Here is a 17,488-nt window from a genome sequence, read left to right on the forward strand (position 1 = left end):
CAAGGCTGCATAGAGACACAGCTGCACTTTAATAACCTCAGTTATGAATTTAAGTGTCCTGGGAAAGGTTCTGTTGAGCCAGCATGCTACGTAACCACACTTTCATACCTGGGAGCTGCCTGACAAATGTGGCTACCAATAAATTTATGTTAAGAGACAGTGCAGCACATTTGCATTCCCCTTCCAGATATGTCTAACAGGTCACGAGCCTAAAACTTGAGACACTGAGGTGGAGAACAGTAAATATATTTACTGCAGTAATGTACTTGAGAATTATTGGTACCTTCCAGTATTTGAATTCTTTGAGTTTTATATTTTTATTCCCCTCCATTATATTTTGTCTGACAAGTGTTGTTACATTAGATACATTTCTCTGCAGTGAATAAAAATCTTCAAAATGTCAAATTTTAGTTAACCTTGCACAACAGCAATGTTTCAGCTCAATGAGACACTGAAGTTTAGTCACTTAAGAGTTTTAGACAATGAACTGAACCCATTCTACACTCTCTCATTCTTTACATGTCTTTCTCTTTAAAGGGATACTGTCATTTGTTAAGCAGTGGTGTGTGTGCAGATTAACAGTGTTAAGGAGCCCCCTGTGTCACCAGCTCCCAGAAGTCCATGCCAGCCCGCCAACCAAAAGCTACCGTACTGGTGGCGAGTTCCCAGTGCTGCCGGCACGGGGGGAAGCCAAACACTGTTCATTTGCACACATGCCGCAGTGACACAGAGCTGGTTGAAAATCGACAAATTATCCCCTTAAATTATTTTTTCTTCTTTTCGCATTAACTCTTTCAAACCTAGAGCAACATCACTTTTCTTGAGGTGTTTTCAGATGCCTTTTGAAAGTCTTTAAACCTTCGAACTCTGAAACTGGTGTGATTTCTTTCAGAAACATGGGGAAAACAGCAATGAGCAACTTGGTCAGAAACGTCCCAGGAACTGTATAAGAAATAATAGATTTAGAAAATTATTTTAAAAACATTAAAACCAGGGAAAAAAGGAAAAAAGCTCAGGAAAAACTATACCTAAAATAATAATAATTATTATTATTAAATATTTAAAATTATGTTACAGAATTATGATTTTTAAGAACTTTTCCTTGTTTGTATGTTTTTAACATTGATTTTTTTCTAACTAATTTTCTAGTTTAGAATTTTCTCTTTTTACTTATTTCTTGCAATTTGTTTGGGTCATTTCTTCTTTTGTTACCTTCTTCCCTTGTTTTTGAAAGAAATCAAGCCAGTTGGCTCAGGTTTCAACTGGTTAAAGTGCAAACAAAAGTGCCACTGGTGCAAAGACAACCAAATTGCTTTCTCTTTTCCTCAGAGCCTGACAACTACCACATTTTCTACAGTTACTTCTGTTGTTCCACCGTCCACTATTTCTGCTACTGGGAATAGTTACTGCAAAGAACTTAAACTGATATTCTTTGGGATAGCTAATGATAACTACCATGGAAAATAAAAGTGCTATGCTCTGTCTGTTTTGGTTGGGCAATGGTTGATGCACTTTCTTATTGAATGATCATACCCGTTGGCAGACAGAACTGCATAGCGAAAGTGAGGCTTATAGGGATCCAATCTAAACACAGATGGTGTAATTTCCAGAGTCATTATGTTGTGCAATCATCAGTTACTTCAAAATGACAACTTAAAACAAAAAAATTGTCTATTTCCACTTAAATCTGATGTGAATTAAACCAAATCTGGCTCTAGAATCCACCATCTTGTTCACTCATCATGTTGCTTGCCTTGTGCATTTCTGATAAGGCTTCCTCAGCAGATGATATCTCACCTTCTGTGATGGGTAAAGAATCTGTGCTTATGGCGTCCAGAGCCATCAGATCCTTCCCGTCCTTGGACCCGCTGCGTTTGTGCCTCAGCCTCCGGCGGAAGAAGGATCTCCGTGCGGCGGCCGACAGAGTCTTGCTGGTACCGTTATCGTCTTTCATATCAGCCATACTGTGTCTCCTGTAGAACTCCTGATCCATCCTTAATAAGGCACATCAGCACAATAAACTCAACTGTAATCACACTGCTGTTCTTTAACAACACTCGACAGTCTATAGAAATTAACTATAGGCTGGACTCACATGTATTTACTTGGAATCTGCCCTTTTTCCAGCTTCTGTGCCTTCTCATCAAGTTGCCAGGCCATCCAGTAGCCAAAGTTGCCATTTGGTAGTGTATCTTCGACATACAGGATGTCATCTTTCTTAAAGCTGAGTTCCTGCTCTACCTCTGCCACCCTCTCGTAAAGTGCTCTGACAAGAGATGAACAATGAGGCAGTTATGATGAATGCATTGCTCTCACCTTTGAACAAGGACATAACAGATTGAGAGAGAAGATTATGAACATTAAGGAGCCTGTAAGAAAAATTCTATGCTTGAGATTCAATCCTTTCATAGATTCAGATTTAATTCAGTCTCAGCCAAAAACACAGAACAACAAAACCATGGTATGAAAATTAATTTCATGGCTGTTTTGTTCGACCTCTTCAACACTGCCAGACATCCTGTTACTGAGGTTACGGCGACTTGACTAATTCTGTCACAGATTATTTGATTGGTTTGATTTTCTCTTAATAAACTGCGAGGGTACCTTATGAAAAATCCGTCTCCGGGGGCCTCTTTGATCGCAGAGAGGTTGTCCACGCAGTTCTGGACCTTGAATGTGATTGTTTCAGCCGGTTTCAACATTTCCAGGTAAGCTTCTTCTTTTGTTTTGTTCTTCATGCTGACGCCATTGTACTGTTTGAAAATGTCAGTTACAGAGAGTTGACAAAAAGACACTGAGCTTAGCTGCCAACACAGAATGACTCATTGTTTTCAGTAAAAGCAGCCAAACAATGCACAAAAAACTGAGAGTTGTACTTAACATGCTTTTATGCAACCAAACCTGCTAAAATGGAGCCGATCTTCAACCTTGAATGAAGATTCCATAATTATACATTCAGTCAGAGTCAATCTTGTAAGCTACATGCAGTCCTAGTGCGTCATTCCATCAGTTGCTCTCACACAAAACTACAAGTAGTTCAACATAAAGCCAGCAAGAAAGTGGAGGGAACTAGGATGAGCTGAGTTTCTCTTTTTTACACTTTCAAACAGAATGTGTTGCTTTTTCTTGTACTTTATTTTCTTTCTCATCATTACCAAATTATGGCGGCTTCCTTTGTTACCGGTGTGTTTGAGAAAGAAAAGGAAGAGGAAGCACAGACAAACAAACAAATCACCAACTAGGGAGTATAAATGCTCCTTCAGTGAAGCTTCGAAATGGTTGGAGCCAGAATGGATTGTCCAGAGGGACAAGTCCCGCCCTACAGAGGTGTGTTTGGCTCAAGTGTAACGTGCTGTCCAGTCACAGTGTTTGTTTGTCAATCACGGGCACAATCCACCCCAAAAACTGACAAAGCCTACAGCTCCATATTCAGGAGTGTCTGGATACTGGAGGAAAGCAGACAGAGGGCTCTTGGCCATGGGCACTGACCCCGCCAATCTCCCGTTCTCCCTCTGGTTCTAGCCTGGGTTACTGGGGCTTGCAGGAGGCTGCCCATCAGCTGCAGGATAGAGCCAGGTGGCTCAGAGTCAAGCCAGGGCTGGAGAGGCCGTCACAGCCGTTGAGAGGAAAGCCAGGGCCCGCAGAGCATGTTGGAGAACCAGAGGGAGAGCAGGAGGTTGGCGGGGTCTGTGCCCAAGGCCGAGTGCCTGCTGTCGGCTGCCCTCCAGTGTGAACCCCCACTAGATGTGGAGCCTTCAACATGCATCACAGGCCCTGGCTTGACTGTCAGCTGACTGGCTCTATAACACAGCCCCACAACCAGAGAACCAGAGGGAGGGCAGGAGACCAGCAGGGTCCATGCTCATGTCCCAGTGTACACACACCCCTGGATGTGGAGCCTCCAGCGTGCTCTCCAGGCCCTGGCTCTCCTATCCAGCCCCTGTAAAGCCTCCAGCATGCTCCAGTGTGCACACACCCCTGAATGTGAAGCTGTGGACTTCAGCATTTTGGAGGGGGATTTCATGTCCCCGCTTCACGAATGTGTTCACTTTAATTGGATGAACAATGCGCTAGCCAATCAGAGCACAGTAAGGCTTGACTTGCCAAGAAAAGCTATGAGATCCATAGTAATGCCCCTCTGGACTTTTCATTCTAGCACCACCCAAACTCAAATTATGAGAGCTGTGACGAAGGTAGCCATGTGGAAACTTGCAGACCAGTGTAAAAGGCATGCAGCGGTCATCATTCCCATATTGTATCTAATAATGTGTGTGATTTTTAAGTGATTTTTAATGTGCCCATGACGTTCTTAGTTAATTAAAGTGATTTCTTGGCAGGTACCTCCAGTATCAAGTCTCCAGGCAGCAGGCCATCGGGACTCTTAGCAGGGCTGTCATCATCCAGACTCTCCACAAAGATGCCGTAAAGGTTTCCTCCACAGACCTGAACTCCCAGCTCGACCTGGATCCTCTTCAGCCTCACCAGCCGAGGCTCTGTGGCCCGGTGCGTACCAGACCCAGGAAGCCTGGAGAAACAACCTCACAGTCAGGCTCTGAAATTGCCTCTCCCTCTACCTTAACTCCAAAACTGTCACCTATCACCAGACATCAGAAATATGTTCCAGTCCTACCTGAAGGAGTTGTGAGGGCTGGTGGCGGGAGTGGTCTGTTTGGATGGCGGCGTCATGGTGCCCTCATCCTGCTCACTCAGCGTGTCGACGGTTGAGTGATTGTCCGGGGTGGTGGCTCCGCTGTCGTGGGGAGTTGGCTGGTTGCTGATGGACTCCATACGAGAACTAAGGACAACAAGAGGGAAGTCAAAATGTTTCCAACTCTTCACTAAATTACTTAGAATAAAATATATTCCATGAGATTCAGAAATAATATCAATCTTAAAAATGAGGACACAAATATCAAAGGTAAGTTTGACTGTGTCGTTTGTCTCAGGGTGTGAATGGTCTGTCTGTGTTTGTGGTTCAGGGACATTCAGTTAGAGATAGTTTTTTTGTTAGCATGCTAACATCTTTTCATGTTTTCCAAATGAGACTACAAGAAAAGGTGACCTATATAATATGATTCTGTAATGAACTTCATGCATGTTAAAAAATATTGTTTTCCTGGGAACTATTCCTATTAATGCACATGTAATGTGTGTGTATGGAAACATACACATGTGAATGTACAGTATTGTGTAAATACTTGATGTATTATCATAATTATGAAGCAAAATTAAGCCCCAAACTGGAGGTTACTTACCAAATGAAATCATGAAAAGTATATATCTTAATTATTGTATTACCAAGAGCTCACTTGTTTGTCTGTGTCAAAGTTCTAGTCTGTTATTTTGTTAAGTGTTATATGTGAGTTGTTTTGTGCACTGTCACAAAAGTAAAGTTGTTGTGGACCTCAGGAAGAATAGCAGCTGCAATACAGTAGCCAATGGGGATCCTAATAAACTAAACTAAAGTTGTTGCAAAGTTTTACTGTATGTTTAGTGTCTGCATTTGCTACTTGATCTTATTTGATTTGGCACTGCGGTACGTCTGTATGGTTGCATACTCAAAATGCATTTGCCGTGAACACAGTATTACGTGTTTATGTATTAACAGTAGTGTTAATTTGTCAGGTATCTTTTTTATTTAGTCTTCGTCCTGTGTCAAATGTCCTTGTTAGTTTTTGTCATATTAAGACAACTTCATCCTGTTTTTTTTAAGTCAAGTTTTAGTTGACAAAGTCTGGGCTTTATAGTTTAAAGGCTCTCTAAGTCTTCCTAAGCTTGAAAGGTTTTTGTCACATACAGCAAACATCTCCTCATGATCCGCTAGCTACATGTCCTATGAATATGCTGTGAAAAAGTCCAGTCTCTGTAGGCAGCCCAGGCTCCGCAAATGGCAACAAAAACATTGTGGTCCAGGCTGCACCAACCAGCCAGCGCGAGACCAGCGAAAGCAAGCGCACACACACATGAATGCGGTGCCCATGAGATGTTGGCTGTATGTGACAAAAACTTTTGTAGCTTAGGAAGACTTAGAGAGCCTTGAATCTTGTAAAAAAAAAAAAAAAAAAAAAAAAGCAACTATGTAAGTATAGTTTTAGTCAATAAAAAGTGTTGACATTTTCGTCTTTTTGAACATTTCAGTCAATCTAGTCTGGCAAAAATTATTACTTTATGGCCACATTGGTTCTCTAAATCAGAAACCATGCAGCGTTTTTTCCCTCTCTCAGCCTCACTGTAATGAAAATGGGCCCAAATATCACCTCGTGTTTTTCTCCCGAGCCTCATCATCGTCACTGTTATCTAAGGAGGTCTCAGAGTTACTCTGAGTCCTCCTGACTGTTCTCATTGTGTGCTGTAGTCCAGATTTGTTGAGTAGCACAGGAAACGGAACTGCTGCACAAAAAAACACCTCCTACATTATTCATCTCATCTCTTTTGTCAACAAAAATAAAGAAATTTTAGGTTTTTACTTTTTAAAGTACATTTTAGTCTTGTCTTTTTCCAACAACAGTATTACATGTTGACATAGTCACACGAAATCAGTGCTGTCTCGTCATCATCTTGTCTTAGTCATGTATAAAAGGTCTATGAACATTGTCATAGATTTTGTTAACAAAATTAACACTGATTAATAATTTGAACAGTTACAGAATTGTTCTATTCCATTCATGTTTTCATATTACACTGAAACAACTCACTGACACTGTGCTGACAGACTTTGTTTTGGAGGAATGGTTCATTTGATGACCTAAAATCCACAAAGCCAATCTGTGTAAATCACTGCTGTGTTCTTTCCTCGTCGCCCTCTTACCCTGATCGAGAATGGTTGCCCAGCTGAAACATGTGAGGATTATACTGAGCCAAAATGGTGACTGTGTCGCACTGCTGCCCAATCACCAGCCGCGCCTGCTGCTCGTTGGCATTGCGAAGGTTGATTCCATTAAACTGGAAAGAGCAGTGGAACGTTAGAGACAAAAAGAAAAACAGCAAACCAAAGTTAGATATGTGGCTCAAGTGTGACGGCTGCCGTACCTCGAGGAGCTGGTCTCCGTACTCTAAACGAGCTTGGTGTGCGATGCTCCCTGCTGTCACTTTGGAGACAAATACTCCCCCGTTCTCTCCGCTCACAATAGAGATCCCCAGTGGTTCTGCTCCTTTCTGTACTGTCACGTTGCGTGGCTCCTCCAAGTATGGCCTTCAGGGGGTAGGAAAAGAAACATTTTGTGTAATGGTCTGTAAAAAGCTTGAAGACTGCTGGCAGGGTGCAACATGCAACTCTGACTGAAACTTAATACAAGTCCAGCTAAAAACTCAAAGGAGAAGGTGTTGCCTGCAATATGATATTTGAATGCAAAGGAGCTCTCTATACTGTGACTTGCTTTAAAGCTTTAGGGATGCACTGCTGAACTTCAGCTTAACAATAAGATATGGGAGCTGCGTGGGATGTGTCGAGTGCATTTCAACTCAAAGTCATGCAATCATCCAAAATTCAACAGCAGTCTGAATAAATAAAAGCAAAGGAAAGGAAATGACTTAAGGGGCTTCACATCCATTAGCAATTTTTATCAGGGCCATTAAACATTCAAACAAGTCTAACACCACTGCTGCTACATTCAGGGTTCCCACGCATTTTTACTAATGAATTATTAAAATTTTTCAATGATATTTATCTAATTTCCACGACTTTATTCAAGTAATTTAAAATGGGTAAGCCTATATAACGATACATCTATATATTATTACACATGCACGTCCCAGGCATTTGTGGATGAGCAAATTGCTAGCACTTGCTTTCTTTTCTATCTTGTCAGACATTCCCACAGCCAACTAACTGCACATGCCAACAGACCAAAATGGCACATACAGGTTGTTCACAAAACGTCAAAGCCACGCCCCTTTTTGGGGGGACAAAAAAGAAGAAATCCTCGTTTGGATCATAATTTAGTAATTGTTCTGTGACCTAAGCGGTACCTGAGCTTTCAAGATACCTTCATAAATTCAAGCTGATCGCCACCATGTCCCTTCAGGCTTCCATCCATCCAAGTGGATCAATGACCCAACACACAGGCAGATATTTCATGTACAGATGTTCAGATCACAATACCAGTGATTCAATCAATTATGTATTTTTCATTGAATTATCAGGTATTGTTAGACTGTGTTGTCCGCAAATAAACTTCTTTTAAAGCCAACCGTTTGATCTACAGACTGAGATTTAGCTTGACAGTCAAATTCTGCTATACTGTAAGATTTTAAAGTTGCTTTCACACCTGCCCAGTTTGGTTCACTTCAATCAAACTCAAGTTTGTTTGCCCCCTAAGTGTAATTTGTTTGGGCAGGTGTGAACACAGCAATCACACTCAGGTGCGCACCAAAACAACCAGACCGAGACGTTCTTGAAGAGGTGGTCTTGGTCCGGTTACAAACGAACTCTGGTGCGGTTCGTTTATGGTGAGAACGTGTTCCGACCTGGATCTGAACTAACTGCAGTCACATGACACATTGTTTGGGTTAAACATGAGCATGTTACAGTCCTGGAGGATTATTAATGTGCACCTGCTCCTGTACTGCCTTAATATGCACATTCAGCACATCCAATGCATCAAAACATTGTTTTCTAGTTGGAGCCGCGCCTCGTTTTCAAACTGCATGGTTTGACTAAAATGAACAATGACAGCAATATAGTCCACAATGAGCAGCGCTAAAATCAACCTGCGTAGTTGTCCCTCCATTGTGACATTAGAAAGTGTCACATTTATCTTGCAAGTGTACTCTTCTTCAACGTTTTGTTTACTTCCTGGATTTTTCCCACATGGAAATTCTGACCAATCAAGAGCAGCTTTCTCGCACAAGGCATTTGATCTGGTCCTCTTGTAAATGCTGCCATGAGAACACGAACCAACTCTAGGCAATTAAACAAGTTCGCAACAAAATAAGTCCCTGATTCAGACCAAAGCAAGACAACTCTAGGTCTGAAAGCACCCTAACATCACTGCAGCAGCCTCCCAGTTAAGCTAACATTAGCGTTTCTAATTTCATAACTTTTCCCGGAATTTCGTGACAGTGGGAACCCTGTACATTATATATCTGCAGTGTGTACTAAAGTTATTATAGCTGACTAAAAGTTAACCAAAAACTGAAACTAGGTGTGAAAAAACATTTTAGTTAACTGAAATAAAAATGAAAACTAATGAATAAAACAATAAAATATAAAAGCTAAATTATAATAACTCTGGTGTGTACACAGGAGGCCTTAATATTCGTCCTCTGATAGCCTTGCAGATGGTGCACATACTGTATGTGCTACAAGCAGCACAGGACGAACCTCAGGCTTCGTAAAGAGAGGAACTTGGGCTTAACTGCCAGTGGGACTCTGACAGAGGAAGTGTTATAAGAGACAAATCTGAGAAGGAGATGGAGAGAGGAAAGAGAGAGAGTAATCACCCGAAGCAGGAGGGAAACATTTCAGGTTATAATGAACAGCAGCAGAGAGGAAAGAGATGAGAATGAAATGATATATGAAGAGTCGGAGTTCTAATGATATGAAGATGGAAGCTCACAGCTTTGTTTACTGCTTTACAAGCACTTAATCACAATGAAGCAGACAGAGGTACAGACAAATGGTGGAAAGCGTGTCGTGTTCTGCTGAATGATGGCAGCATAACGACCCGGACGAGGGACTGGCTTACCCATCCTTCCGCCTGTCACCGACTGGAGCAGGGCTGACTGATATCCTGGGCTGGGTGGAAATGGAGCTCTGAGATTGGCTGCTGGTGAAAGACGATGTCTCCAGGTTGACAGGGGACATTGGAGGCGTCGGGCTGCTACACTCTGAATGTGATAGGGAGCCTGGAGTGGCAGAGGATAGATGTATGAATTCGGGCTTGCTGTTTACTGCTGTAAGGCTTGTTATCAGATGATGTAGCTGCCAAACTCAACCGTACCTCTGTCAGATCCGGTGGAGCGCGGATAACGAGTTGGAGGGATCTTGATGCGTTCTGCCCTAAACTGCAAAGTACTGGAGGAGCCTGAAGAACACAAAGAGAGGAGACTTATTACAGAAAATTACAAAGAAGAAAAAAAAAAATTCTCGCTTGCCTAAGTGGTTGTTCAGCCATGCAGATAGGATGTTGCTTAGTGGAGGTGGTAATCAGTTTTTCATGACATTACAATAGACTGCTGTGATGACTTACTACAATGATAGTGTATGATGTGCCCAATTAGTCACTGTCAACTCCTGAGCTGAGTCAGACAGAATGTGATACATCTCGTGGTCAATTTAGTATCTCTCTAGATGATGTCTAAACACTTGAATATGTGGTCTTTCCTGTGTGATGTACAGTAATGCTGCTGCCCTTTGTCACTGATGTTGATACATTTCATAAAAATGTAACAGTGTCAGTGTTTTCTGATGTTAGTGAGGATAGCAATGCCCTCCTAAAACATGTTCATACTCATTCTGAATGTTTTTTAATGATCAGAATTGATGCATCAGTATCACATAGTCTTTTTTTATTCCATGCATACTTCCATGTCAAAACCTGCCCTCTTCATTACCTACAATGCAACTTGGGTGTGTTATACTGGTAGCAGTTAATGTAGTTTCAAGCTGGAAGCCTCAAGCAAAGATGAGGCCACAGAGATTTGGTAAGCTCACGCCTTTCTAACTTCAAGCCCCAGATTTTGTTTTGTTTTTTTGCATTTTTAAACTTCTTTTTTTTAACTACATTTTCAACAAGTCTTCAGCCACTCAACACTCAAAGAATAACTTTGGTATTTTTCCAACTAAACATCATGTTTATGTGTCTAAGTGGACCTATGGAACAGCAATCTTTTTTATCTGATTAAGTACCGAGTCAAAGTGCTGCAGCCGGCAGCTGCGTACTGGATGCTATGCAATCATTCCAGCCATTTGTGCGCCGTTCATTTCCATTATTCTCAGTGTCTGACAATATTACAGACAGGATCCCTACTGAGACAGACCTTTTTATGAAAGAGAAAGAGCCTTTTTGGCTAACCAGAAACAGCCCCAAATGTGCGATTGCCAAACCACCGGACTCCATTTAAATAAACGGTAATTTTATCAGTGCAAAAACACATTTGAAGTTGCTCGTGACAAAATAAAATTCACAAAAGCCGTCTTGTTTCATCTTTCTACTGTTTCAACAATCACCAACTCTGGTTTGATTGAAATAAACCCTCAATTCACTCAGACAGGAAAATATGTTGGCTCTGTACAGACAAGTTACTGTTAATTTCAATGACGTTTGGTGGGTTTGGTGATGGCAATTTCAGGGCTGTTCCTGGGTAAACGAAGAGGAATCTTACTCTTTAATAAAAAGGTCTGTCTCTATAGGGTCCTTTCCATATTGTTGTCCAACACACAGAATAATAATTTGAGTCTGTCAGTGGCAAAAACAAGCACTTTTATTGAATGTAAATCAACCGCGCCAAATGGCCCGAGTTGTTCCAGTGCAGCCTGTTTTGCCAGTGGGCTCGGGCAACACTGGACTAGTTTGAAAAATTGCTGTTCCCCTTCTCTATTGGGTCAAGGTTGAAAAATACTGAAGTCACCCTTGAAATCGCCTCACTTAAAGCAACTTATCAGATTTCAGATTGCCCTCAGGAGCTTTACATACCTTCTTACCTGTCTGATTTTATACAGCCGTACACTCCCACCCACAGTCTGAGGTCATGTGACCAACGGCTGCTAGTTGTTCCTCACACAAGCTTTAGGACCAGAGGTGACAGATCATTTCAAGCAGTAGCTCCCAGACTATGGAATGCTTTGCCTTTCTCACTACGCTGTTTAAACTCTGTTGATACTTTTAAAACACATTTAAAGACTCTTTTATTTAAACTGGCATTTGGTTAATTGTGTTTTTTTACTTCTCATATCTATGCATCTTTGCATTTATGTTTACACTTTGTGTTGTGTTTTCTTTGTTATTGTTCCAACTTTTGTGAAGCACTTTGTGGTTTTTACCTGTGAAAGGTGCTATATAAATAAAGTTTACTTACTTACTTACTTACTTCCTAGGTGTACTCCCCAAGACGTATAAAGAGACTTTAATGTGTAAAATCAAGTTCAAATTTAAGGTAAGTCAACTTGCATCTAAGATAAGGTAAGGTAAACTTTATTGTCCCCTAAGGGAAATTCATCTTGGGCACAGTGCTACATTTCATTGCTTCGCAGGACAAGATAAAAACATCATCACAGGGACACATCATCACAATGACAGTTCTATCACATAAAACAGACATGGACTATATTTAACAATCACAACACAGTAACATACAGAGACGTCTAAAGTGCAAGAAAAAGTGCTGAGTGCTAAAGTGCCATGTGTTTAATGCACTATATACAGTGGGAATCTCTGAGATTTCTGCTGCCATCCCACTTCAATAGAAGTACAGCAGAGGTAGTTCTCAGTGTTGAAAAGTTATATTTAAACATTGCTACAGCAACACACCTTTCTGTACCAACTGTCCTGGTTTCTCACTATGTCCTAAAAAAGAAATAATCTCTAATAAAACAGTTTTATCTGCATAGCTCGAAGCAAGAGGAAAAATATGTTTAGTAATTTGGGTGAACTGACCCTTTAAACACAAGACTAGGAGTCACAGGACATATTATCAAAGTTATGATTTGTCTTAATCTAGCACTGCAAACGTACCCAGTCTCGCGCTGGAGGGCAGGGAGTTGGTGCTGTGCGGTGGTTGGCTGCAGCTTGTCTCAGTCACGTCCCCGGCGCGCTTGTGGCTGAGGTCCAAGCTGAGCCGACCTTGATGCTGAGGGCTAAAAGTGGAGAAATAAGGCCCCGGTAAGTCCCGCAGCGGTCAATCATCAACCCAGAGCAAGATGCAATTTGCTACATGCCATCTGTTCATGAGATCTGGAGCAGGGTAACTGTTGCTTTGTACGATAAAATGCACCATCACCGGACTTAGCAAATCAATGTTGAATATGAAAAAACTACACTAGGGTTGCAATTAAAGACCCTTAGATATTCATTTTACAGTGATATTAAACAGAGAACAGTTGATATTGTGACACATGACAATATTAGTAGTAACACCTATGCTTTTCCTGTTATAACAAGTCAAAATATCGGATGTGAAAAAAGCTTATTAGTGTGAACAAAGAAAAATGTATGAGTCTTGTAAATGCAAACACAGTCAGATGTAAACACCTTGTGTGTGAATGTGGGTGGACGCCTGAGCTGGGAGCTGGAGGACAGTTGTTGGACTGGATCTCGTGGCTCCACGCGGTGTACACGGGGTTCCTCATAACAGCGGTCACAGCAGGACACGGGGCTAAACCTCGCTGCGCTGGGTCTGAGGGAACACACAGAGTAAGATCACAGGTTACATCAGACTCAACACAGACATGATGATGAGAAGCGAAGGTACAGTCAGTTTGTATTTCTGTCCTACGAACAGTCACCCCATCTCTTGTATGTTTTTAAAGAAGCACCAATGATGGATAAATTTAAGCATCTGTTTCCTGTTTTGTCGCAATCTCCAGCCGGCTTATGTCAGAGTTCACCTCAGTTCAGTTTTGATCAAGTAGAGCCTTTTTCGGGGATGAGTGCGGGGAAAATTTCTTTGCGATCATACATGAAGGCCTAGTCCACACATACACAGGCATATTTGAAAGTGTAGCTTTTCTCTGTTTTAACCTTTCATCCGCATGTGAACTGTGTTTTAGGTCACTGAAAAGAAACATTTTGTAAAACTCACTGTCTAATGTGTTGACCTATAGACTGGAAAAACTGGGTTTTTGGTTTGCTATGTCAGAGTTTACAGTTACTCCTTTGAGAGGTGTCTTAAATGAGTTGACATTTTTTGAAATGGCAGATGTGACCACATTGCTAGCAGGACTTTTTACATGTTTACTCATAAATGTAAAGTTCGGGCCTTTACACACTGAGTCAGTTTTTTTGGATGCATTTTTTTTTTATTCCCTCCGTTACATAGAGAAACCTTGCACACTGATTCCGATGCGATTGTGAAAATTCACAATGCATGACAAAATGACAATACACATTTCCTCCTTTGCCTCTCTCCACTGGAGTTACCTATCTGGCTGTCATCACTTACTTCCCGTGTCTTTCATTTGACACCGCAGCTGCATGAAGGGGCGGAGCAGTCCTCCCTCTCTGTCTCCACATTCTGTGTGTGGTCCACATCCTCCTCCTCTTCATCATCATCCACCTGAATGTTACTATCTGACTTGTTGAATGTGAGCTATTCGCAGTTATGAAATGATTTTGTGCGCCCTGTTCCTCTGTCCTGTTGCGGCTGTGTCCCGTCGCCACATTTTCTTCACTCATTGTTGGTCAAACGTCTCTAAAGGCTCTGAATGATGCAAAAACACAGAAAATCTAACCTGTTCAAGTTTCAGACTCAGTGTGCAAACGTGACTGACACGTGAGGTGATATTAATTTTTAGACATGCAGCAATTTCAGATGGAAAAAAGTAACTCAGTGTGCAAAGGCCTTTACTCTTCCACTACACGGAGGAACAGAGGCATCGGTGTGAGGTGCAGAGGTCACTGCTCCAGGTAACCTTCTAGTAATGGCTTCTTTTCAGGCTTCTGATTGGCCAACATCATCTTCTTTTTCTTTGAATGGTTTTAGGATTAGGGTTAAATCACAGGCTGTTGGTTGGCATGCTCCTGAAAGCGCTTCAATTGCGTTTCTGCAGTTTCATATGGAGAGAGATTTTGTTGTAACAGTGCTTGTGTGGACAGGATTTACGTACAGGAAGTATGAAAGGGAGAAAAACACTTTTTTTTCAGAAATACTTTTGTACATGTGAACTAGGCCTAAGTCTTAATGCTAATGACAATAACAAAATGTACAAATATATAAATGTGAAGTACAGAGACTCAGATGCTGACAGACAACTGACTCAGCAGAACACTTTTGGATGTGAAAGCAACATAGAACAGGTGACACTGTTCAGATGACTCACGTGTCGTGATGCTGCTGTAGCTGGGGGGTGCAAAGGGCATGCTGTACCGATTGGTCCTCATGGGAGAGAAGCGTAACAAGTCCATTGGCTCTGGGGAGTGCTCGTCGTTAGAGAAACTTTGTACCTGCAAGAAGGAATCAAACAGCTGATAACACTCGGCTGCCACTGACGATTGTTAATCAATTTGACTAACACACACCAACAAAAACGCCAGATCAGATGAGAACAGGATCTCAGTTACCTGCACTGGAACCGGGATATGTAACGGAGTAACATTTCGCCGCAGCGCTGGAGCTGATTTTGGCCGGTACCTCCTCTTCTGCCGCTCCTCTGCCCTGTGTCGACTCCCCTCCTCCTCAGCAGGTTTCTTGGAGCTGCTCTTCGCCTCTCCTACATTGCTGTAATAGAGCAGGTTCCCTGCCTCTCCCGTGTCCTGTGGGCTTGTGGCTTGGGCCGGGGAGGCCGGGGGAGTACCCGTGGTGATGGTGGAGTCCGACGCCGAGCTGTTCTGCTGGCGATGTTTGAACCTGAACGAGTCGCTCCTGGCTGGCGGGGTGGGAGGGGTCTGACCGGATTCAGACATTGAGCTCTGCGGCGAGTGCTTGGGCACCTGAGAAAGAGACATGTAGTCCAGTTTCGGGGGCACCTCTGGTCTCCTGAAAGCGTTCACATCAAAGATGGACTTCCTCTGTTTGACTTTTTTGTAGATGGAGAGCTGAGCAGACTCAGGGAGAGACGCTCCTGCTATGACTTTAGGCCATGTGCCTCCAGCAGGTTTTGCTGCTGAGCTCTGCACTCGGTCCACAGCGGTCTGAGGTGAGCTGCAGTCGGAGAGTACGGGGGTGAAGGTGTAGGGGCGATGGTGGAGCTCTGGCCTCCTGTAGCAGAAGTCAGGGTGGGGCTCTGAGGGGCTGTGGGAGGTGGAGAGGGAGCGGGAGTGCAGGGAGCTGTTGGAAAAAGGCTTGTTGTGGCAGTGAGAACTGCTGCTGCTGCTGTCCAGAGAGTCACCGGTGTCCTTACACGTTTCGTCCCCTCGGCCGCTCAGTTCACAGCTGCAAGTGTCTGTTTGTGTGGAGCAGTTGTGCTTGGAGCAGTTGTGCTTGGAGTTCCTGCAGCTCCTGGCGTGGATCTCACACGACTGGAGCCGAGACATCTTGTCTGAGTCCCTCAAACCTTCAAATAAACTCTGGCCAGAACAGCTCTGTGGGAGGAACTGTTGAAGGAGGGAGGTAAATAAATACTTATTTTATATTACTTATTTTTTTAAGTGACAAGAAATGAAGGCTGTTGTGTAGATAGGTCTGAGGACTTCACCTTCATGAGGGAGATGCTGAGAGAATCACGGCAGTTCCTCAGCAGAGATTCACATTCAGAGAGCGACTTGTTATCAAGTGCAATGCCATTGATCTGTGGTGAACAAAAACACAGTCAGAAAAATTCCAGCTATCACAGCTCGTCTTTGAAGATAATATAACATATAACATATATGTCATTAGGGTTGCCAAAGCAAGTATAGTGCAAGGTGTGTTCCTTCATCAAACACATCATGCCTGTGGTCAGCAGAGGGCACCAGAGGCCAACATCTCCCCAGTAGATGTCTCACGGCATCAAATGGACTTCATCTCTTGTCAAGTAACTTACACATTTTCAGGCAGCATACTCACAGCTAACAGTCTATCCCCAACAGTAAGAGCGCAGTCTCTGGCAGCTGGACTGCCTGGAGCCACAGTGGCAACAAATACTCCACTTTCCAGACCTATGCCACTTTCTGAGAGGTGAAACAAAAAACAGTCAGAAATATTACTACATGTGTTAACTGTCCATCTTTTAAAATACATAAAAAAGCTTAAATCATGATATATATTGCACTAAATAACAGCAATAACTACTGTATTCTGTGTACTGGAACATCATTAGTTACCTGTTATCAGCAGCATTTTAATATTTAAGTTTATTTCGAAAAATAAAAAGAGCTTGAAGCTGACCTTTGTGTCCTGCCAGGTTTATCTGGATCGGGGTGATGATCCGTCCTCCCAGTGACTTCCTTCTACGAACCACCATATTGATCACTCCCTCACCGCTCAGCACTGCTTTGATCACCTGCTTCCTGTCCTTATTGGTCAGGTCCACATCATTAATTTTCAACAACCAATCGTTTACCCTGCAGAGAGAGAACAAGAGAGACAGTTCAAGTAATCAAATACTCCAAAAGGAAAATAAGGACACAGACTTGCTTTGATCTGATATTTCTCGATCTAAAAATCAGAAAACACTTTTCCCCCAAGGTAAACACACTGTATTTTCTTAAGTGAACATGCACGCACATAAAATTTGTTTTAATTACTGAGGTGGTAAATAGAGCAGTGAGACAATTACCTTAATCTTCCTTCAGCAATACTTCCTTTGTCCACCTTACTGACAAATATGCCACAGTCTCCTGGTAAATAAGGATCATTTACCCCTTCAGCGATATCAAACCCAAGTGCTTTCAAATCCATATCCTGAATAAGA

At 42.4% G+C, this 17,488-nt stretch overlaps 1 protein-coding gene across 2 annotated transcripts in view; it reads right to left on the reverse strand.

Moving 5' to 3' along the window:
* The window catches only part of LOC125880928 (disks large homolog 5-like), a 47,895-nt gene that overhangs the window by 7,888 nt on the left and 22,519 nt on the right, over window positions 1–17,488 (reverse strand). For both annotated transcript variants that reach the window (XM_049563767.1, XM_049563766.1), the window contains exons 12-28: window positions 17,354–17,478; window positions 16,963–17,138; window positions 16,642–16,745; window positions 16,292–16,384; window positions 15,219–16,190; window positions 14,978–15,101; window positions 13,191–13,335; window positions 12,675–12,796; window positions 9,942–10,025; window positions 9,687–9,846; window positions 7,030–7,192; window positions 6,809–6,942; window positions 4,631–4,795; window positions 4,342–4,525; window positions 2,605–2,753; window positions 2,096–2,266; window positions 1,798–1,994 (exon numbers count right to left, since the gene is read on the reverse strand). In XM_049563767.1, coding sequence (XP_049419724.1) covers window positions 1,798–1,994; window positions 2,096–2,266; window positions 2,605–2,753; window positions 4,342–4,525; window positions 4,631–4,795; window positions 6,809–6,942; window positions 7,030–7,192; window positions 9,687–9,846; window positions 9,942–10,025; window positions 12,675–12,796; window positions 13,191–13,335; window positions 14,978–15,101; window positions 15,219–16,190; window positions 16,292–16,384; window positions 16,642–16,745; window positions 16,963–17,138; window positions 17,354–17,478 — 3,268 coding nt within the window. The remainder of the gene's footprint in view (window positions 1–1,797; window positions 1,995–2,095; window positions 2,267–2,604; window positions 2,754–4,341; window positions 4,526–4,630; window positions 4,796–6,808; window positions 6,943–7,029; window positions 7,193–9,686; window positions 9,847–9,941; window positions 10,026–12,674; window positions 12,797–13,190; window positions 13,336–14,977; window positions 15,102–15,218; window positions 16,191–16,291; window positions 16,385–16,641; window positions 16,746–16,962; window positions 17,139–17,353; window positions 17,479–17,488) is intronic.

The sequence above is a fragment of the Epinephelus fuscoguttatus genome, linkage group LG20 (assembly GCF_011397635.1).
Source record: "Epinephelus fuscoguttatus linkage group LG20, E.fuscoguttatus.final_Chr_v1".
NCBI lineage: Eukaryota > Metazoa > Chordata > Actinopteri > Perciformes > Serranidae > Epinephelus > Epinephelus fuscoguttatus.